Raw genomic sequence first — 23,868 nt, forward strand, 5'->3', positions numbered from 1 at the left:
AGCCATGTCGCCTTGGCCGTAGTTCAGCAGATACTCGAGCGTTCGTTCCAGAACGTTTCTAGTGATTATGGAGGAGATTGCAGTGGAAAAGCCATTTAAGTTCATCTTGACGAACTCAAGTTTCCATAATAATCTCTTGTGCTTGTCTATCATCTCAACCAACTTCCAGATGGCCTGGATTCTTTCACTCTCTAATGTCCTGTCATTCATTGTCCTAGCATTGCTTATTTTACATTCTTGTGGCCTTTTTGATTAAATGAAGAAAATGGGATAGTCAGGATATGTTGAATGAAATGTGCACTGATTGCTTTGAAGTATATATTTTTATGCTGAATGCAATCTGGGAAATGGTTCGGATTTTGGCAAATACGTCATCCAGATACTACACACATGGTATACTGTACACACTATGACTATATGCTACAGTACTTTCTTTATTTTTTAAGAAAAACAAACCCTACGTTTTTGATGTTATTTAAGGAAAGGTTTTCCTGATTCAAGCCCTGAATGGAGAGATGCGACATGAATGGAGCTCGTCCTTCAGCGGGAATTCACTGAGATCTTTATCATAGCTGAAAAGTTGATGGCTGTTTATCAGCTTGTCGTATCTCCCCATAATGACACGCTCGGTCGGCTCACCCTTTTGATGTCTCTGACTTCAAGTACATGAAGAAGGCTATTAAACATGTAATATCTCTGAAGCATGTAATCTGATTTAGTACATGACAGATCAGCCCTGCAGACAAATGATATATCTGCAAGCTGATGACATATCTGCATACAAATGCACATACGCACATTTATATACATTCTGGTATTTACACATTACTCAACTGTGAGCTTAAAGTGACAATTTAAACACATATCTGTAGTTCGGTTGGGGTGTATAGGTATGTTGCTTCAAGTGTGTGCCACATGCATGTTAAATGGTTTATGGAAGGGTTTGTTTATGTTTTTTTAATGGTCCACTCTATGCAATGGCTATTATGAAACAGAAGGCTTTCTGAATCAGAGAAATAACATTTATGAGAGCCATTAGATTTATCACACACCAGTATTGCTTTACAGACACACATACGGCTCAAAATGAAGAGAAGCTGAAAGATGTCATTTAAGAAAAATGGCTAAGCTCTTGAAATGAGATAAAAAGAGCGTTCTCATCTCTCAAGTAAGAGGAAACCTCAGCCTTGTGGATCATTGCGTCTACATGAAAAAAGGATTTTGCCGTCGATCATTTTGTAGCGGGTCTCTGAAAGATGATTTTAATGTAGTTTTTATTTTATTTTCATTAAATATGTCATATCATTAGGAATCAAACTTTTCCTGATCTTTAGAGATCACTTAATGTGCTTTAAAAACTTACTGTTACTTTCAAAACTCAAGTTACTTGAGTTTAATGAAACTGCAAAAAAGAATTATTAGTCAAAGCAGACATATATACTGTGTAGATAGTATGTTAAGTTTAATGGTTAACCGCAACAAAAATGTCCCACAGTTAATATTACAGGTAATTTTTAATAACCGTTTAACTGTGCCAGTTAGCGCTGTCACAATTATAATAAATTATAATAATAATTAATTAAGAAATAATTAATTGTTTGACCTCATCGCAATGATTTTAGATCACCACAATGATTGCATATCTCTCTAAAAACACAAGAGGGAGCTGCAGCACCTGTATAAACAAGACTGTATCTAATGGCGCACCTTGACTGACATTGTAATGCAATACATGCAAAGCCATTTAATACAGTGGAAAAACAACATTTAAAGAAATTCATATTTACTGAGGTAAATCTTGCAAAGATTGAATTAAAATAATCACAACAATGTGTAAAAAAACATGAACTAACAAAAAAATCTATATGAGAATTAAACGTCAAATCCCTAAATCAGGCAATGAATCGTCATTATCGTCAAAATTAATTAGACAATTAATTGTCAGCCAAATTTCATAATCGTGACAGCCCTAGTGCCAATGTCACATCTCGAAAACCTCTGATCAGCATCAACCAATTTAAGCAATAACATGAAACAAACAGATTTATTCATGTCTACCATGTGTCTACCATGACTAAATTTAAATTCCAAAAATTTTCACATTTAGGAAAATGTAGTTGTACTGACACGTTTACTTAATATTTCTTTAGACAGATCCATTTTTTAAATTCAATTTCCATTAAATTATGTGATCTGATGAGTTTAAAGCTCCATTTTGTTTGTTTCTTTTGCGATTGCTATATGCGCAGGTGTTGTGCAGCTTACTCCTGGGTCATAAAGTACACCCAGTTTCTCACAACATACGCAGACAGACTTGCTGATTTTTCCTGTGTTTATATAAAAATATTATTTACTCACTTATTTACCTCACGACCACAAATGTCATTCATTTTAATGTTATTTATTTGATTTTTATGCAAACAAAAGTGCACTAACATGTAAAATCAATTTTAAATTTGTCAGCACAAGTACTTTTTTTACATTTCTATATATTGGTCACAAAACCATGATAATATTGATAATAGTGCTGATTTTGGTCAATTTAACCTTAAAGGCGGTGTGCATGAATTTTGAAAAAACACTTTGGAAAAGGAAATCGGGCCGAGTACCAAAACACACTTGTAGCCAATCAGCAGTTAGGGGCGTGTCTACTAACCAACATCGTTGCCTGGCTTGCGTATGTGTGGGGCGGGTCTATCAAAAGAAGGTCTAGATTCTATTGGGGTAGGGGCGTGTTTGTTTGGGTGATGTCAAATATCAACATTGGCTTTCAGAGATCATGCACCCCGCCTTTAAATTAAAATTTTCATACCATTTAATCTCTCATACTGTATAGACATGTCTGTTTTATTCCTTAACAACTGCACTGTCAGAATAAATGATCAAAATATGTACACCAGCTGTCACTGGGGCAGCAGCACCCTTTCAAGTATGACTTAGGACCTTAAGAGTTCATATTTGTAACTCAAAGGTACATATTGGTACCGAATGTATACAAATCTGTACCTTTTTAAAGAGTACTGCCCCAGTAACAGCTGGGGTACATCTTTTGACCCCATTGTTTCTACCAGTATGTGAAAACGTGTGGCAAGGTCAAAGTCCCCGGTCATTTCAATCTGATCTTAACTGTTTGTGTGGAGCGTTTTAACATGGATTGGTTTGTGGTCCTGTCAACGTAATACAGCCATTGCAAAGAGGATTTCGTTGAAAGACAGGACAGTGCAAAACTCTAGAGGACATGACAGCAAAGCATTACGGCGGCCAAAATCGAAAAGGAGGGTGTAAATCGGTTATAGACAAACTGAAATATGGCACATACTGTAAACTAACACATAAACTAAAATGCTATTCAGAACTTTACTGTATGTCTCACTACTTTTTACTTGACTATTTTTCAGTTCAATAAGTGTCTATCTTACCATGACCGGTGTTAAATAATGTAATTGATTTGTTCTGCGAGCAGAGATATGTAAGATACAGAGCTTCTCTGAAGAGATGAGCTTTATCATATTGAATATTGATTTTCCTGTCTTCTGTGAATGAGAAACTTGTTTCAGACAGGAGCTGTCTTTTTTGTACTTGAGAGTTCTTTTTATCACCGTGTTTGTTTTCGTTTACTGCGAGGTGTTACAGTAAAGATTTAGCAACCTGGCAGAACAATGTTTGCTGGAGGAAAGACAAGCATACACCCACCAGAGTTCTGTTTTTTGCATGCGCAATGTGTTTTAACACAAGAATGCTTCGATCTATAGCAGGAACAGCCTTTATGTTGTTTAGATTTACATGTATGCCTTTGGCAGATGCTTTTATACAAAGAGACTTTTTTCAAAGGTGCATTACAAAGGTGTACATTTTTAGCACATGTGCTTTGTGCATGGCCTTTTGCACTGCAATGGTTTTCCACTAAGCTATATAGAAACACATTTATAGCTCATATACATTAATGTAGCTTAATGTCAACATATATTAATGTGGCATCATTTAGATAGAAAAAATATAGGATAGGAATGGATATTTTTGTTCTAAGACTTGGATCATGAACAGTAATATGATATTTTTGGTGAATGTTTGAAGTGAAGTCATTGTCTGCATTGTCTCATTTTAAATTCATCAGACAAGTTGTTTTAGAAATGGTGAACCCCGTCTGTGAAATCCAGGCTAAAGTTTTATAGTCTATGAGAGTTGGGACATTTAAAGTGTAACTTCAATTACTGATTTCACATTGATTTCTATCTATGACACGAGTAAATGTTATAGATATTAAGATTATATTTCCACATTATGTAGGGTGATTTGATAACAATAAATCACAAAATATGACTTTTATGAAGACAAATATAATTACCTGTAAGAAATCCCAGTAATATTGATTTCATGTTGTGAAGTCAGAATGTTAAATGCAGAATGTTTGACATTTCTCTATGTCTCTTTTGGTTTGGCAGAAGGACATGACTCTGAAGCCACACGAGCGGAGACAGAACCAGGCAGGACCTCTGCGCAAGAAGAAAGCCAGCAGAATCCCGAACGGGCTGAGCTTGGACCTACACAAGGACAGACTCAACCACAACAACAACCACCAGCACCATCACTCCGACCAGGAGAACAACCCTCGCCTGGCCCATGCACACAGCAAGAAGAAAAAACATCTGCAGAAGAAGCACAGACCCGTGAGTCTATGTTATTCATGGCCGAGTCATTTTCTACTTTTATTACAGTCATCAAATACATTTTTGAATATACAGTATAATCATATAATATTCAGTTACTCTCGAGTTTAAAAAAGGTATTCTGAATCGCACAGCCAATATTATTCACAGCTATTTCATGTACTACGGCTTTTGATCAGTAAGTCCTTATCGATCTGAAATCACTGTTAGTTTGACTCTTTATAACATGCATTTGAAAAAGCAACACTTGTCAAACATAATCATTATACATATTCTTTATTATCATGAAAATACCTAAAAAGGTTTGAATAACGCCAATATAAATATATCCTTAAGCCATTTCCCGGAGCTGCTGTGTATAGCTGTAGGTGTTTCTCAATGTCAAGGATACTTCCTTGGCAGGACTCGTCTTTAATGGAAACACGTAAATGGAAAAGGCAAGCAAGTGCACGTCATTGCGTCAATGAAAAGGTGTGCTTTTGGTGTTGAAAGCTTAGGATTGTGGGTGATTTGGGAGTGCGAAGAGGGTGAAGGATACACATATGCATCCTTTCCTGTATATGGGATATTTTCGAACGAAGGACTCAGTCCTTGGTTGAAATTACGAGGATCCTCGACATCGAAACAGTCCTTTGATGGATGCCGATGATGTAGCATCCTCGAAATTCTGGCTTTCGAGGATCCTTCCTTGACATTGAGAAACACATTGGGCCCTATCTTGCACCCAGCGCAATTGACCTTGTCAGTGACGCATGTATCATTCGTATATTGCATTTTCATTGGTTTTTCCCTCCACAGACGCACGTCGGCAAACTAACTTGCGCTCTCCTTTGGCCACTGACCAAAAAAAACTAGTCTAAAGTCAGTGGCGCGTTGCGCGTGGTTCATTATGCTATTTTAAGGGCGCATGCTTGACCATAATGTATAGCGTGCACAACGCGCACACACTTTGCTTATCTAATCTACACAGATGCAACAGTTATTTTTGCAAATCATAAATTGTTACAATAAAAAAATATTAACACATGAGATAAGGGGAATAGTGGTGAGCATTGTGGTGATAGTTTTTAATTATTGTGTGGCTGTGTTAAAAAATTCTCATGCAAATAACAATTAAAATGTTTTCATAAGTTTGTTGTGTGGCTGTATTAGGTTTATTTTATGTAAATAACAATTAAAATGTTTTCATAAGAAACCTCAATGTATATGAACTTGATTTGTAAGTGTACTTTGGGGTTGGACTGCTTGCGTTTCTTGGTTCCGATTTCAAAGCCCCCAAACCCTTTCAGCGGTGAGGGTGGACGCAGGGATGTCCTCTACTGGCGTCAGGTGCTGTGTAGAGGCAGATCCACCTCCCGTTACACAGCGTGCCCGATTTATGCTGGCAAGCTTGGGATTCCCCAGTGACCGTCTCCTGACATCATTGTAGCGCTTGGCGCAACGATGGGGATGCCAGCTAATGAGACTGTGGCTATTTCCTCTCACGCCTGTTTAACCTACGCTGATTTGGGCGGGTTTCTCCCATCCCCATACAAAACAACTTCTCTGTCTTTGACTGCTCTTACAAGAACGTCGGTCTCCTCGCGTGCACCTGGTAAATCTGTCATAATAATAGCAACCCGCCATAGAACTTGCGCCCTTGCGTTTAAAGGGAATGTTGGATAGTGTTCTGATTGGTTTATTTGACGTTACGCCCAAACCACACCTATGAATAATGAACCTACTTCAGACCAACCCCTTATTGATTTGCGCCTGGCGCAAGAGTTATTTCTCCCGCCGGGAAAATAGCAACAGGGCCCAAGATCTGCCCACAAATTCACTTGCGCTTTGCGCTTCGCACTTGCATTTCAGATCGTTAAAAAAGGGCCCCTTGTGTGTATGATTCGTCGTCTACATCACATATTGAGTTTCTGCATAAGAGCGCCCTCTTGCTTTTGGATGTAGCGGCATTTCACCGTAATTCATTGAGAAGCATAGCAAGCATCATCGGCTGATATATCGGTGCATCCCTATTAAAAAGATTTCCTTCACGTTTGGATAGAAACCCAGCTATTTTTAAGTAATGTTTAATTCTGCAACATGTGATACATCTGGTGCTCCAGACTTTCTTGTGCTATTAGCTGTTTGTGCATCCCAAATATAAAAAGCACAAATCGAGTCAACATTATTTTATTAGGTCATACTAGTTTTATCACAGATAGAGACAACAAACTGCTGAGTCTAGAGTCTCTTTGCATTACCCATAATTCTTGTGGGCTCTTGCCATTGATTTTTCCTTTGATCTACAACCTCTCAATGAGGTGGTGTGTTGTCACAACATTTTTTTATGCATTTCTTTTATAAAATTAAATCTTGATTAAATCTTGCATGCTGAATTAGCACAAACCTCCAGTCGTGTTTATTTTTCACAATCTGCGCATAATGTCAATCCCTCTACAGAAAAAAATCGAACACAATTAAACCAGAGCCTGTTTAAATGGAGTAATTGTCGGTGATCATTAGCCATCTCTAATGCAACACGAGACTTATGTCTGATCTAATAGGAGGAGTTAAAGACCCACTGAAGTGCCTTGAAAGCTGTGTGCGATGTGCTGAAATGCTTTCGACTTTAACAGGATGTTAAGGCGGGAAATATATGCTCCTCCCCTTTTAAAATATACAAAAGTTTATCTCACAGCATTGAATCTGATAAGAAGTGCTGAAGTGCAGAATGATGTCATAAAAAATAATAGATCTATATTGGCAGAAGTAAGAGACTGGTATAGTTTATAGGCTAGTTTATAGATCTCCTAAAGGCTAACATACTCATATTCAAAGTCAGTAAACTTATGATTGAAAATAAATGACATTACATTTTAAAGATGCGCTTCTGGTTTGCAGAAAGTGAAAGAAAGAGGTGTAGACAGATTTACAGAAGTCTCATGGCAGAGAGAGGGAGAGAGAGAGAGAGAGAGAGAGAGAGGGAGAACAAGATTAGATGTGTAAAGACAGTGCTGATTCATTCTGCCATTTAGCGTGATCTAGAAGAGGACGGTCTCTGTCTTTTTTGGACTTGTTTTATTGTGCTAATTAAATTAGTCACTCTTGTTAGTGTTGCTGCGAGGTGTTGTTTGTTTGCTCTGTGTGTGTGTGTGTTTGTGACATCCCCTTGTTATTACTAATGAGTATTTATGGCATGTTTACACAGAGGAATTGCAGCTACAGAGCAGGCAATCAGATGGCCACTAACACTACATTAAACACACACACATACAGGTTTGTACTCTTAAACACATTTACACAAACCCCCAGAGGAAAACCTTATTGCTCGGAGCAGTTGCTCTTTCATTGCTCAGGCAATTTAAAGGTATTCTCAGTACAGTTGGATTTTTAGTATCAGTGTACCTGTAGTATCAGAGTTTCCTAATAAAATGGCTTTGGACAAATTGAAATAAATACAAATGAGACATAAATATTGTAAGAATATTTCAATATATATGATATAAATAGACCATAGATTAGACATGATCTTTTAGATAATTGTTGAGAAATTTTGAGTTGATATTGAAATCTCTTATTTGCAGGTAAACAAATTAAACCCAAATTTGACTAAAAACCTTTAAAGGGACAATGTGTAGTTTTTCAAAGTGTTTTTTTAAAGGTGCAGTGTGTAATTTTTAAAAGGATCTCTTGACAGAAATGCAAAATAATATACAAAACTATATTATCAGGGGTGTATAAAGACCATTCATTATGAACCGTTATGTTTTTATTACCTTAGAATGAGATGTTTTATCTACATACACCGAGGGTCCCCTTACATGGAAGTCGCCATTTTGTGCCGCCATGTTTCTACAGAAGCTCTTAACGGACACATTTTTTAACTAAGTTGTCTCCGACGATGACATGTTTGTCCGGTGCCGACTAATGTAGCTTCTCTATGCGTTTTAAAAGCGAGGGGTGAGCAGTGGACTAAGCTGTTGATTGCAATGCGCAACCTCACCACTAGATGCCACAAAAATGTACACACTGCACCTTTAAAACCAATGTCTTTATTTATAAATATGCCCTCATTGGTGTCAAACTATTTCTGCTGATGATCTGACTTTTCTTTGTAAGCTTAGAATTTCTTCTCTTTTCTTACATTGAACGGGTAAGTCCTATAACGCAGGGGTGTCCAAAGTCGGTCCTGGAGGGCCTGTGTCCTGCAGAGTTTAGCTAAAACTTCCCTCAACACACCTGCCTCAAAGTATCTAGTCTGCCTAGTAAGACCTTGATTAGCTGGATCAGGTGTGTTTGATTAGGGTTGGAATAAAACTCTGCAGAGACACCGGCCCTCCAGGAGAAGGAGTGGATACCCCTGCTATAAGGCTTCCATGTCATTTCACCATACTGAAAAACTATAATAGCAGAGAGGGACAAAAAGCACTAGCCTACTTTTGAACCAGCTGAAACGGACCAGGAGATCAGTGAGTACATAACGGCTACCGTAGTTGCAACACGCATTTGGAAAAGCGAGGCGCTAGAGAGCACTATTCGTTTGAATGCAAAAACAAATTTCACCACTAGATGGGAGAAAATCCTACTTATTGTCCCTTTAATGTTTTAGTTGTGCACAAAGTAAACGGGTTAAATTAAAGGTCCAGTGTAGGTTTTTAGTGACATCTAACGATGAGATTGCGATATAACCTCAAATTTGAACCGCAAAGAGAAGCTACGGTAGCTGCCTCAGGAAAAACTTGTCGCCGTTTAAGACAACATAGGGATGAATCACACTTATTTTGTCCAAGGTAGTTAACTCGTCAATAAGAAAAAATGCTTCCCTGCCAATGACGAGTATATATGGCAGTCCACTATTATCCACCAGGTGGCACTCTTCCGCAACTTATACATCCGGAAGCAACGCCTCACGTGAACTCTGTGTATGTTTTGAGGATCGCTCTAAATCTGAACTCAAATCTTAAAAGACTTCTCAAAAATGTAATTATCTCAGCTTTTTGCTCAAAATTTGGTGTTTTTGAAGAAACCTACCCGTATTTGAGGTAGGATGAAACTTTTTTTATTGAAAGCAGAGGGTCTGTTCTTTCATTTTATATATTGTATGTTTATATATTTAAAGAGGAACATTTTCTGGAAGGCATTCTCCATTAAATCTTAAAATTGACATATTAAAAGACATTTGATATTTCTTTCCTATAGGCACTCACAGACACTTGCTCCATAGGTGGAAGCTGTAGACAGGTACAAGTAATATTTGTCCTTGTTAGAGAGAGAGAGACACTGTGCACCTCTCTCGTTCATCATGTGTATTCTGCCTGTGGCTGAATTAAAGGCAAAGGAATCTATCTCTCATAAGGGAGTCCGGGGGAAGTGATAGCTGGGACACTTTAAGCTTTTATCAAGCACCGAGGCAATGGTCATAAACTTGAGTTACGCTGGATGGTGGTGAATTAAATTCCCCTTCTTCACTATTTCAGCCTTTTTCTTCCTCGCCTTTCTTTTCTGTGTTTGTGTGTGTGTGTTGTGCTGCATGGGTGCAATGTTGCATCTAGGGCATGTGTCCATATGCATATGTGTGTCATACATGCCTGGCAACATATAAATAATTTCTAGCACACAGATTTTGATGTATATGACACATTTATACTAAGTCAGTGCATTGGGTTTCCATCTAGTTAATGGCATCAGAATTTCTTTAGCATTGTGGCCAGATTGACATCTTGGCTGTGCATTCGTTTTCAGGCACTTAATAATTATAATAATTTCAGTAAATGACTCTGTGGTGCCGCATTTATATAGGATTTAAGTACTGAACATGACTTAAAATCTCATCTTCCTTTTCTAGGCCAAAAGAGCCCAGCTTGCGTTTTTGCCAGTGAGTGTGTAAATGAGAGAGTCAGTTTACATGTGTGTGTGTGTGTGTGTGTGTGTGTGTGTGTGTGTGTGTGTGTGTGTGTGTGTGTGTGTGTGTGTGTGTGTGTGTGTGTGTGTGTGTGTGTGTGTGTGTGTGAATGTGTGTGCGCGTGTGTGTGACAGCAGATGGGTCCCACTGTTTCCCGCTGAGTGTAAGTTGGTTGACAGCTCTGACTCACCTTTATGTCGCTGTCACACAGAATATTGTTCACAGTTCTGCCTTCAGGACCCCTGGCAGCCCTCTTTAGAGACCTGAACAGCTGCCCACTACAGTGCCTGTGTGATGGCCGCTGAATTAAACAAAACGGGGGGAATCTGGTGGGCGACCCGAGGGGGAGCTCATATGAACCGGAGAAGTAATTTTCACATAGCCAGGAAAAATATTTTCAACACAGTATCAAATCTATAACCTGATATTTAAAAAAAGTATGAATACTTACATGTAACATTTTGTTTGAATAGATTGCTCTGTTTGTTCGGACATCCCTGACTGTTTGTCTTGCCAGTCTATATCTACTGATGATTTATGATTTGTGTGAAAATGTCCGTGTACAGGTTACTTGCTTATGGCACGTTACTGACAGCAACCCAGTTTGTACAAACACTTTTATACCTCTGTGCAGGCAGACAGAAACATGCTCGGATAGGAAGTTAGACACATCGGCAGACAGCCAGGGGTTATCTACACACTTCTCTTTTTGCACTAAATCCCAGATTCACAAACAGCAGCTATATATAAACATATAAACACAGCGGCGAACTGAGACAGCTGACATATTACCTTCCGCTGATAAGACCCTGCAGTCAGGGAAAAGAAAACACTCAGCGCTACTCTTCGCTTTCAACTGTTTGTCAAATCTTTATAGCCGTCTATGACAGAGATATATGAACGGCTGTCTTTCTTCAGCCAGTGATAATTAGAGACTGCTGAATGTGGCATGTTTAGAAATATTCATTAAGTAAGCAGTCACATCTCTTCTGTAGTGACGGGTGCGTATGGTTCGTGTCAGAGGGATTTTAAAGGTGCCGTCTTTAGTTTGTGGTCTGAATTGAATTAACTTTACATCAAACTTGAATTTATGTATTTGGCAGCCACTTCAATCTAAAGTGACTTACAGTGATTCAATTCATTCTTTGTTTTATTTGTATGTGTGTTACTTGGGGATCGAACACATATTCAATGCTCTACCAGTTGCGCTACTGAAACATTTCCAGGCGGTATGATGACAATACCTAATATTTTAACTAAACTAAAAAAAATGTCAGGTGTTTTTTGGCCTTTATAGTAGCTTTTATTTATACAGTGGTAGAATAATGGTATATTGTGTACTTTTGAATCAAAATGTAATTTGTGTATTTTGTGTATTTGTGTTTCTTTTGTAGTGTATGGTTATGTTTAACTGCTCATGAGATGCTGTCTATCTGTCTGTCCACCTGTCTATCCGTCTGTCTGTCTCTCTAACTATTCATCTATTCATCCATCTATCTATCCATCGTCTATCTGTCTATTTGTCTGCCCATCAATCTATCCATCCATCTGTCTGTCTATCTATCCATATATCTGTCTTTCTGCCTGCCCATCTATCCACCTGTCTGTCCATTCATCAGTCCGTCCACCTGTCTGTCTGTCTGTCCATCTATCTATCTATCTATCTATCTATGTATCTGTTTGTTTGTCGGTCCACCTGTCTATCTGTCTGTCTGTTTGTATATCTATTGATCTATCTATCCATTTATTCATCTGCCTGTCTCTCTGTCTATCTATCTGTTTGTCTGTCGGTCCACCTGTCTATCTGTCTGCCTGTCTGTATATCTATTCATCTATCTATTAATTTATTCATCTGCCTGTCTGTCTGTCTGTCTGTCTGTCTGCCCATCTATCCATCTGTCTGTCTGTCTGTCTGTCTGTCTGCCCATCTATCCCTCTGTCTATCTGTCTATCTATCCACCTGTCCACCTGCCTGTCTGTCTATCTATCTATCTATCTATCTATCTATCTATCTATCTATCTATCTATCTATCTATCTATCTATCTATCTATCTATCTATCTATCTATCTAATCTATCTATTCACCTGTCTGTTCATTCATCGTCTGTCTGTCTGTCTACCTGTCTATCTATCTATCTGTCTATCTATCTGTCAGTCCACCTGTCTATCTGTCTGTCTATCTATTCTTATCCATCCATTTATTCATCTGCCTGTCTGTATGTCTGTCTGTCTGCCCATCTGTCCATCTTTCTGCCTGTCTGTCTGTTTATCTGCCCATCTATCTGTCTGTCTATCTATCCGCCGGTCTGCCTGCTTGTCCATCCATCTGTCTACCTGACTGTCTGTCTGTCTGTCTGTCTGTCTGTCTGTCTGTCTGTCCATCCAGCCGTCTGCTATCCATCCGTTTGTCTGTCTGTCTATCTATCCATCTATCTGTATGTCTGTCCGTCCGTCTGTCCATCTGTCTGTTTGTCTATCTATTCGCCTCTCTGCCTGCCTGTCCATCCATCCGTCTGTCTGCCTGTCTGTCTGTCTATCTATCTATTTATATTTCCACCTGTCTGTCCATTCATTTATTCATCCATCTATCAGTCCATCCATCTGTCTGTCTGTCTATCTATCTATCCGTCCGTCTGGCTATCTGCCTATCTATTTATCTGTCTGTCTGTCTGTCTGTCTGTCTGTCTGTCTGTCTGTCTGTCTGTCTATCTATCTATCTATCTATCTATCTATCTATCTATCTATCTATCTATCTATCTATCTATCTATCTATCCATCCGTCTGTCTATCTGCCTATCTATCTATCTGTCTGTCTATCTGTCTGTCTGTCTGTCTGTCTGATTGTCTGTCTGTCTGTCTGTCTGTCTGCCTGTCTGTCTGTCTGTCTGTCTATCTATCTATCTATCTATCTTACCAATCTATCTATCTATCTATCCACTTGTCTGTCTGTCTATCAGCCTGTCATTCATCAGTCTGTTCACCTATCTGTCTGTCCATCTGTCAATCTATCTATCCGCCTGTCTGTCTGCCTGCTTGTCGGTCTGTCTATCTATCTATCCATCTGTACATCTGTCTGTCTATCTATTTATCATTGTTGTAGTCAAGTCCAACTTGAGTCCAAGTCAAGCCCAAAACCAGAGATCAAATGTCAAATCAAGACCAAGTCCAGATAGTAAAGCTGGAATCTGGGCTGGGTCTTGACTTGACACTCAATCTCTAGTATTGGGTTTGACTCGGACTCAACATTCGACACTCACTCTATGGTCTTGGTCTTGACTCGGACTTGACTACAACACTGCTATCTATGTATCTATCTGTCTATCTATCATGAAAATAGTGTATAGATGACAGCAAGTAACTGGAAAGGAGAGCAAATGACTAGGACATTTTACAAGCCTGGATTTAAACCCCTATTAGTTACATGAGCGCCACCGCTCAATATGTCGAAGCATGTGCACTATCCACAAGTACACGACTCTGACGAGGTTCGCATAGTTGTCATGTGGGTGTGCTTTTTGAGCCAGTATTGCTGTGGGAATGAGAAGTGTTGTTTTTGTGTCAGAATATGCATGTGTGTATGTGTCTGACAGCAGTGCCATGCTGGGAAGCCCATCTGGCCAGACACACGCACACACTTTCTGGCCTTGCTTATGGGAGCTGTGTTCAGTTGTTTGTGTGGGGATATGTACACAGTGTGACACTGCCGAAGAGGACACAAGGCCGCTATTGTCCTAATCAGTATGTTCGCTTATTTACCCACAGCCCTGTAGGCGCGTGTATGTGTTCCCGAGGCTTGTATACAGAGTTGCTCATGTCAGTTCTTGTGCCCACTCGAACCCACAAACATCTTAAAGGCACACACAGGGAAACATACTTCAGCTTCACAGTAAATGTCTCAGTGTTGCCAGAACAAAGCATTTCTAGTAGAGCGCTGTAAGAGACATCAGTCAATGTGAGACCGAGGGTCTTTCTTTCTCTTGTTACATAATATGTTCTTGTAGCTCAGTCGGTAGAGCATCGCGTTAGCAACACAAAGGTCAAGGGTTTGATTTCCAGAAAACACACATACTAATAAAATATATAGTTTACGACAGCACTGCAACTCTCTAAGGATACAAGCGTTTACCAAATCCATAAATATTTTAATGCAAATTCATAAATAAACACCCAAGCGAACACACACACATACTGTACAGCAAAACTGATATTTACACATACACTTCAATTTACATGCAGTTGCTAAGTTTTTAGAAACCTTTTGGAATGAGTCTAAGGCAGCCTTAAACGTATCAGATTGAAGACAATCCCAGAATGCACTGCAACATGCTCAGTGAAGTTTAAAGGTGCAATGTGTAACCTTCAGAAGGATCTCTTGACAGAAATGCAATATAATATACATAACTATATTATCAGTGGTGTATAAAGACCTTACAACTGTATTGTTTTTATGACCATACATGGAAGTCGCCGTCATGTTTCTACAGTAGCCCTAAACGGACAAACTGTTTTACAGAGCACGTTTCGTCCCTACATTGTCACAGACAATGGCATGTTTGTCCTGTGGCGGCTACCGTAGCTTTACTAGGCGTTTCGAAATTGAGGGGTGAGCTGTGGACTGAGCTGTTGGTTGCAATTTGCAATCTCACCACTAGATGCCGCTAAAAATCGACACACTGGACCTAGAAGTCGCTTTTAATATTTAATTTTAATATTTACTCTTTCCCCGTTATTAAGATCAAACATTTCCCTTCCAATGACGCTTCCCTGACGAGTATTAACGGTAATATGTATTATCCACTAGATGGGGCTCTTACCCAGTTATAAAAAGCTTAAACAAAAAATAATCCAACAATATTTTTAACTCTGTGTATGTGGCGTACACACCAATGCGAAGCATCACATTTCTCGCACTAGATTACTCGCGGGATTTAATTAAATTTTTTTTTACGCTTGAGTTGAATACTTTTAACTTACGTGAAGATGCGTTTTAGGCGAATAGCACATGTTTCCGCACGAGTTCGCGTCTATTCGTGTGTATTTTTGCGTCTTTGCATTGACTTTGTATGTAATCTACTTGCGCAAATCTTGAATTCGCTTTTGGTGTGTACGCAGCATAAGAATTACAGAAATTATTTATGACAAAAAAATTATGACAGTGATATTTACTGGAATGTGACACACACAAATAGGCACTGATAATATTGCTAATGTAAGTGTAATATGACTTCCTGTCACCCTCAAGCATTTCCTTTTCCTTTTAGTCTTAATGCTGTTTGACAAGAGTAGGCCATGATGTTGTGCTGTTATAATTTGTCCCCTTTTTCCTGCTCTCTCTCTCTCTCTCTCTCTCTCTCTCTCTCTCTCTCTCTCTCTCTCTCTCTCAGCGAAGGAATTAGTTTTTCCCTCTCGCCATGTATTACAACGTCTCGGCTTGACAGGATTGGGTGAAGCGTTAACCTCACAGACAAGCTTGTTAAGAATTGTTGCGCTGGTGACTGGGCTAAAGACAGGATAATAGACACCCCACCCGCCGCCCGTCAATCATGTCGAGGGTTAGCAGTCCATCCTCTGAAATTAAGGGAGAGACGTTTACACGTTCGGATTCGTATACCTCGGACCGTGGCTGTCTGTCAGGGTAGTCGTCAAACAAGTGTTAATTGCATGCACACACATACACACAAACGCACATCACTGCGACACTTAAAGAGCAGCATTCTTGTGCTCCAATCAAACCAACCCACTTAAGGGACATCAAAAACTAAGTGGCCTTTTAGGCAGAGCACACAGACTCGAGCCCATCCTGTCCCCTGAAGTACTGGTCCTCAATTACCATCTTGCTTTGTCACATACCATCTCGTGAACTAAGCAAATGACATTTACCCATTATTGAGACTCTTAGCAAATGTAAATAGCTTCCTGTGGGTATTTGGAAAGTGCTTTATAATCTCCTGCACTTGACAAAATGGCCAACTAAACTGGTTCCTCGGTAGCAGATCTTGGAAACATTTAAGGATGAGATACGGATATTAAATATGCAAAATGTTATTAGAGCTGCTTTTAAAGGGTACCTCGACTATGAAGACATGCTTTAAAACGTTATATTTGCCTTCTATTATTAAAATCCATTGAAAGAAACACATTAAATATTTTTATTGCTTCAAAAAAAAAAAAACAACACTTAATGAAGCAGGTTTTGATTGCAACCTTTGGACATGTTTTATGATGTAAACAAAATGTTGGCTTCCAAGTGAATTTATTTAAAAGTTTGATTTGTACGGTTAATTTACTGTATTTTTCGAACTATAAGTCGCTCTGGAGTATAAGTCGCATCAATCAAAAATGGGTTTTGAAGAGGAAAAAACATATATAAGTTGCACTGGACTATACGTCATGTTTATTTAGAAAATGATTTCACAAAATCCAACCCCAAGAACAGACATTTAATCTGGAAAGGCACAGAACAGCAGGCTGAATAGGTGTCCGTACATGTTAAAGTAACATAAACCGTTATTTACACGATACACAGTAGCATACAGAACATACATGGGGGGCTGAATAGGGTGAATTAACACGACAAACCAAATCAAGTTCAAAAAGGTCCCAAAGTCATTCCACATCACTGAATCCATTGAATTACATAAATACAGGAGCAGCATAGAGCGGACTCTCGCGGCTGTAGACTGTAACGGTTTCTCTTGGTTCGTATGAAATAATTTTGACGTATAAATCGCACCGGACCATAAGTTCCAGGACCCGCCATTCTATGAAAAAAGTGCGACTTATAGTCCAGAAAATATGGTACTTACATAAAGCCAATCCCAGTGGTAATCTATTCAGTGTTAATCTATCTATTCAACTCGAAGGGCAACCTTCCGATTTCTCAGATGAAGCCAACACGGAAGTGACTTAAAATGCAATTCATCGACGGGCCGCTAGAGGCTGGCTCCAAAAGGGAGTCAATTCCCATAGACCACCATGTTAAAATGTCCAACTTTACAGTAAAAAAATATTATGTTAACAGCCTGGTACAAAATAGTTTTTAGTCTATATTGCTAATTTTGCCCTTCATGACAACTGTGAGGGGGTGACTTTTTTGTTACTCATTCGTTTAAAGTTTGGCATAATTAAGGGCGTGGCCACTTGATTGACGGTTGAACAGCCACTGCTGTCACTACAGTCGAGCTAGGCGGGCATGGTTTCAGCAACCAGGCACCTCAGCTTCATCCACGTCCCGCCTCTTTACCCATTTTCGGATATCCGCGAGTGATGATCAATGACGCGCGGCCAAGATGGGTCGGCAGACATCGTCTACTATAGGCTTCAAAAATAATCTTTAGAAACCTATGGGTGACATCACGAACACTACGTCCATTGTTTTTACAGTCTATGGGTGACACACGGCCAAGATGGCGACGGCAGGCTCTGCCAACTATTGTCATCAAAAAAGACACTACGTCCATATTTTTTACAGTCTACGATTCAACTATATGGGCTCTATCTTACACCCGGCGCAATGCAGCGCAATGGGCGACACAAGTGTCTTTTGCTAGTTTCCACCCTGCGCAATTAACATTTTCACGTTTAGCGCCCTTTGTTTAAATAGCAAATGCATTTACGCCCCCTTTTGCACCCATGGGCGTTCTGGTCTGAAAACAAGGTGTGTTCAGGCGCATTGTTGGCGCGTTGCTATTTTGAGGCAACTAAAATAGACTACGCCATTGACCAACAAAAACCTGGTCTAAAGTCAATGGCGCAATATGTTTTTTGTTATTTAAAGAGCGCATTAGTAATATGCGCCTATAAACGGGACGACAACGCAGATTTGCTTATCACATACATGAATGCGCAGCAGCACAAAAACGCTTTAAATATGAAATATTAAAGGACTGAATGTAAAGGATAATTATTGAGTCTCTTGGACATAACTGAGGACCGATTATGAGACGTTAGAAGGTGCAAAGTGCTGCTTCATCTGTAGCCTGTTAAGTAAATAAATGCCTTGCTTTCAACAAATGCATCTGTTTTTAAATGTTTTCTTTGTTTCGTTTTTTAAATGCTACCTCACGGATTTATTGTATATGATGAATCTGTACCTGTGGATATGGTGAGATGAGAAACTTTTTAAGTAATGCTTAAAAAAAAACTTGTGACGCTGTCCAAGTGCTGAAAGATGCGGAGAGCCGTTTGTAAATTCTTTATCTCCTGTTTGTTACAAATAAAGTATTTTTAGAGTACAAACCTAATCTTTCATACTTGTAAATTATTTTTTGATGATATTGGATAGCCATACATTTAAAGCAATTAAAAGACTGCTTTTTACTTCCATGACTAAAAGAAAACGGGTTTTAAAGGTTTTAATAAAAAATAACAATTTCAATACAAGTGAAAAACAACATAATTATTTAACATTAATCTTAAACTGGGGATCTTCTTCCCCTCTTAGTTTTTCAGTTTACAACGTCCGTCATCTAAGTAGGGATTACACATAGTGCCAGCGCAACAGGTTTTTAAGGGGGATGACAGCAGAGACTGTCATTGGTTTATTGCACGTTACGCCCAAAATACTCCCATTACTCATTAAAAAATAGGACCAACCCTTTTCGACCATGCGCTCGGCGCACAAACCATTTTTCCCGTCGTTAAATTAGCAAAAGTGGATTCGTTAAAATAGGGCCCTAAGTGTTTATCGTCCATGTGCCCTTAATGCTTTTTTAAGACCAACTTTCTCATAACTTTGTTGTCTCATTTTGGTCTGTTTTTCGAAAGCGGTAGCGTCGATCATGGTTTAAAACCACTTTGAAGAAAATGGCAAGCATTGTTCCACCTGTCCTCTTCATTTACTTCTCATTGTCTAAGATAACACCATTTCCTCCTTTGTTCATCTGAGTGTAGTTTTCAGATGAATATGATTTGACTGTAATTCCTGGATATAACCTCTTTATTTGTGGTTAAATTGCTTTTGAAGCATAAAATTGACTGGAACAATTGGAGAGGAATGTGATCTTTTTTATATAATGACATCACTGATATAGGTCTCTCTCTCTCTCTCTCTCTCTCTCTCTTTCTCTCTCTCTCTCTGTATGTGTGTGTGTAGTAGTTTTTGCTTATATGTATTTCCCACCTCCCGTATCAGAGTAAAGCCTGTTATCAGGCCTGCTCCAAAACATGCTTCATGGTAGACAAGATGAGATTTTCAACTTGGCATTGAATTTCAAAGGCCAGGACTTGTCTATGTGTGTGAAAATCTGTTTTGTTGAACAAAAGTAATCTATTGTTTCAGACATGTTTGTGTGATGTCCCGAAGCCTGTGATGATGTAAGCACATGTGTGCTTGTGAGTCAGGTCAGGACAGCATTACACACAATTGTGTTGGTTTATATTGAGGGCAGATTGAGACTAATCTCTATAACCACGATCTGCCAAATGCTGTCAGGTGTTGATGTACTGCATAATGTTTTAAACATAATTCCTCACAGACATGCGCATGTAAGCCTCCCACTCTTTATCTCTTTCTCTCTTGTTTTATTATTTTGCTAAGCTCTTTATATGGGAGTCATTACTTGGAGGCTTGCAAAGAAACACTGATTCATTCTGGCTCTAGACAACACTAGGTTGCTATTTATTCATTAACAATATCCTGCAAGACATATTTATTGCAAAACAATTATAGAGGTGGAATGTTCTCAATGCGTATTGTTTACATTTTGATTGATAAATCTTTAATGTACACCACATAATTTATCATTTTGCTTATTGTATAAAGATTGATTTTGTTTTATCGTAGTATATCATATCCATAGCCTGCCTTGTCTAACAAATGTCTTCTAGATCTACATGTCTAGATCTCTAATGTGCATTATTTTCTCAGAAGCAGTTGGATGTCTCCAGCCATCAGATTGATGAAGCTGTTGGACATAAATTGTAGTTTGCTGCTGAGAGAGACAAACATGGATTTAATTTTGTGTCTGGGTGTTGTTTATACACAAAAGAAAAGACACAGTAGATCATTTCTCTTTCTTTGTGGCCATCAAGCACCACAAAGTGCTTCAGATAATATTTTCTTACTGCCGAGGGATTTTACTGAGGACATTATCTTTAGATTTCAGACCGGGGGAATCGCTCGCAATATTTCAAATGTGATATGGCACAGAAAGCTCCCCAAATCTTGTGTGCTTTTTCAATAAGAGAGTAAACTGATCCATGCTGTGTTATCATTGACTATATATTAACAAGGTAGAACTTTATTGTTGCATTGGATAAAATCGATTTAAAATCATCATCATGTAATTGAAATTAAACACGTAATTTTTTTTAGGAAATATTGAAGTGTTTTGCATAAATTACATTTATTTTTAAAAACATTATAATCTTAAATAAAAATGTTAACTTCCTTCAAACAACCTTTCTTTACTTTCTGTCACTAGGAATGGTGCGAGGGCGGGGCTAATGGAAAAGATGAAAACTTCCAATGATCCAATCAGTAGACAACATTTCCGTCCCGTCCTACTTTTTTCTCATTTCTGAATCTGTTTCACTTGTATATACGTCACGATATGTTAAAGAAGACATCCGCTGAATGCCGAAGTATGGTCCATTTTTTTATACGTACGTGAGGGTTTGCATTCAGTGCGCGCAATGCAATTTTTGTAATCAGAAGAGTGTGTGTGTACTGTACGCGGATTTTTGAAACCCTACGTACATTGTACATGTAGGTCGCGCATGCACGCTTAGGAGAATGTAGTATGTAGCCCCGGAGATGTATTTTGTTGCAATATGCGTGCATTAAACATCTGTGTACATGTACAATAAACTTTGCAAGGCTGTGTGTTCGACAAGTTTGCGTACACGTACAAACAGACTATACTCCAGTTTTAAGATTATGAATTTAGAAAATTTAGATTACAATGCAAGAAAGGCGTTATAATTATGATGCTATTTTTGCAATTGTTTTATCATTTCATTTTTCATTTGTGTAGGTATAGCACCTTGACATTTGAACCACTATCACAACAGACGTTTAAGTCATTATTTGTATGAATTGTACTTTTATTTATCATTTTTAGATCCAAATACAAAATTATGCATCACACCATTGGCTTTTTTTGTAAAAAATCAGGAAATTAAGACTATAGGGGAGATCCGGGGCAAAAGCAATGCGGGACAAAAGTAACAGAGCGATTTTCTCAGAGCGATTTTCAACATTTGCATTCCAAACTATGACAGCATCTTTAGCACGCAACCTTGAGCTGACAAATAGCGCATTATTTTGTCACCGTTTTGCGCGTGTAGATCCAGAAAGCTGTTTTCAACCATGATAAGTAAATTCCTAAAGCGGTATTTTTTTCTTATAAAGCGTTGTGTTTCTCGTTTCACGTGTTACAGTACTGATCAATCTACAGGTTATTTAGTGCTCTAATGCAGGGTTCACACCAGACGCGGTAGAGGCGGCAAGCGCGAGTGATTTACATGTTAAGTCAATGCAAAGATGCGATTAGGCATCCTGCAGTGCGGTAGGCACGGTTCCAAGCGAATTGAGCGTTGCCACGGGAAACGTGCAAGTTGAAAAATCTGAACTTCGCCGGATATCTGCGCCGCGTTAACCAATCAGGACCTTACTGTAGTAGTAATGCGATTACAGGAAGCGCATGAAGTCTCAGCGGAGTCGCAGAAGCCCCTCCCATAACGCAAATCTCCGCGTGAATGTCTCGAATGACTACAATTTCACGCGCGGCTCTCAATGCGCAAATGAAGCGAGTAAACGCAAATGTTCAAGCGTTCAACTACATGCGAATAGCACGTTTTTGCCGCCTCTACTGCAGCTGGTGTGAATGCACCATGACACATCCTGAAGTTTGCCTTCTCAGAGTTTTCAAAATAAAAATAAATCGGTTTTAAATGTCAGGGACGAAAGTAAAACTTGTTACATTTGTCCTGCTGCTAATACTGTTGCATTATGTTGGAAAATCTATATTATTCTAAGGGGTTGTGTACACCAAAACTTTTACGCCCGCGGCCGGCGCATGTTTTCAATTGTTTCCAATGGAAGCTCAGCGTTTTTCAAATAAGCCAGCAGCTAGCGGGTTTTTTTCGCACTGAAAACCGGCGCTCAGCGGTTTTTCCGCGCTCGGCGCTGAGCGTCGAGAGTTGAAAGAGATTCAACTTTGGGAGAAAAGCTCCGCTCGTCAATGTCAGTTCTCACACGGCCGCCCAATCACAGTGGAGGAGGGGTGGGACATTACCACAGCAACCAACCGACTCGCAGCTGAAGTATCACAGCTACCAAAGCGCTCAGCTGAAGAAAGCTGGCACTCAGCTGAAAAACAGCTGGCATTTGGCGTCCTCAAGGCGTTTTTCAGCCGCGTTAAAAAGTTTTGGTGTGTCCAGCCCCTAATTTGATTTAATTTCATTTTCATAGTGTTCATGCTGTTAAAAAAAAAAGCTTTATTTTGAACAATTCAAGTTTGTGCTGTGAGGCTGCTTTTGAAACATTTGATGAAACTAAAATTTAAAATGAAAATGTAATTTCATTATTTTTTGCAAAGATAAATGACAAAATATGTTTGCAGTTATATATTAACAAGGACATAGTCATGTACTATATATTTACTAAAAACAAGTGTAACACAGAAATCTATCTTGTTCTTGTTACTTTTGACCCACCTATGTGTTACTTTCATCCCAGCTGACAGGGTCAAAAGTAACAATGCGCTTATGTTCAAAGTAAAATTATACTGAAGTCATTTAAGATTTGTTAAAAGTTTTTCTGAAAATTTTTACTTGCGCCCCTGCTCTCCTCTACTGTATCTGTGCTACAGCCCTAGTGTCGTTCCTTCTCTTTAATATGTAGGGAGATCATAAGTAGTATTTTCAAGCTCCCACCTGTAAAAGCAGCAGGTGTTTGGTTCCAAGTGGACCTTTAAAGAAACACTATTGATCAGGTATCAATAGGGCACAGTGAGGACTGAGGGCACAGAGAGATAAAAAAGTACCCTGAGCAAAATAGGCACGAAACCGAGAGGCGAGAGTTGCACAAAGCTTTTATGGTAAGAGCAGATGGGATGATATTTCACGTCCAGTACACAGAGCTCACAGAGAGCAGCATAAAATTCAGTCTGTATTGAAGACAGAGCCTCCTGCAGTGAAGCGGTTCAGGGGTATTAGGTCCTTTCTATGCAGGTTTTTGAATGGCTCCCGGGAGAGATTCATGCAATGATCAAGGAACAGAAATCCTGACTTTAGGTGTGATAAGAGCAACTGGATTATGACAAGAAAGGCCGGCTTCCACTCAGCAGTGAAGTCTATTTTGTATGGAAAAAGCAA

At 39.0% G+C, this 23,868-nt stretch overlaps 1 protein-coding gene across 6 annotated transcripts in view; it reads left to right on the forward strand.

The window, feature by feature from the left end:
- Window positions 1–23,868, forward strand: part of auts2a (activator of transcription and developmental regulator AUTS2 a) — a 411,500-nt gene that overhangs the window by 103,923 nt on the left and 283,709 nt on the right. For all 6 annotated transcript variants that reach the window (XM_065258438.2, XM_065258467.2, XM_065258447.2 and 3 more), the window contains exon 3: window positions 4,443–4,667. In XM_065258438.2, coding sequence (XP_065114510.1) covers window positions 4,443–4,667 — 225 coding nt within the window. The remainder of the gene's footprint in view (window positions 1–4,442; window positions 4,668–23,868) is intronic.

The sequence above is a fragment of the Paramisgurnus dabryanus genome, chromosome 10 (assembly GCF_030506205.2).
Source record: "Paramisgurnus dabryanus chromosome 10, PD_genome_1.1, whole genome shotgun sequence".
Lineage (NCBI taxonomy): Eukaryota > Metazoa > Chordata > Actinopteri > Cypriniformes > Cobitidae > Paramisgurnus > Paramisgurnus dabryanus.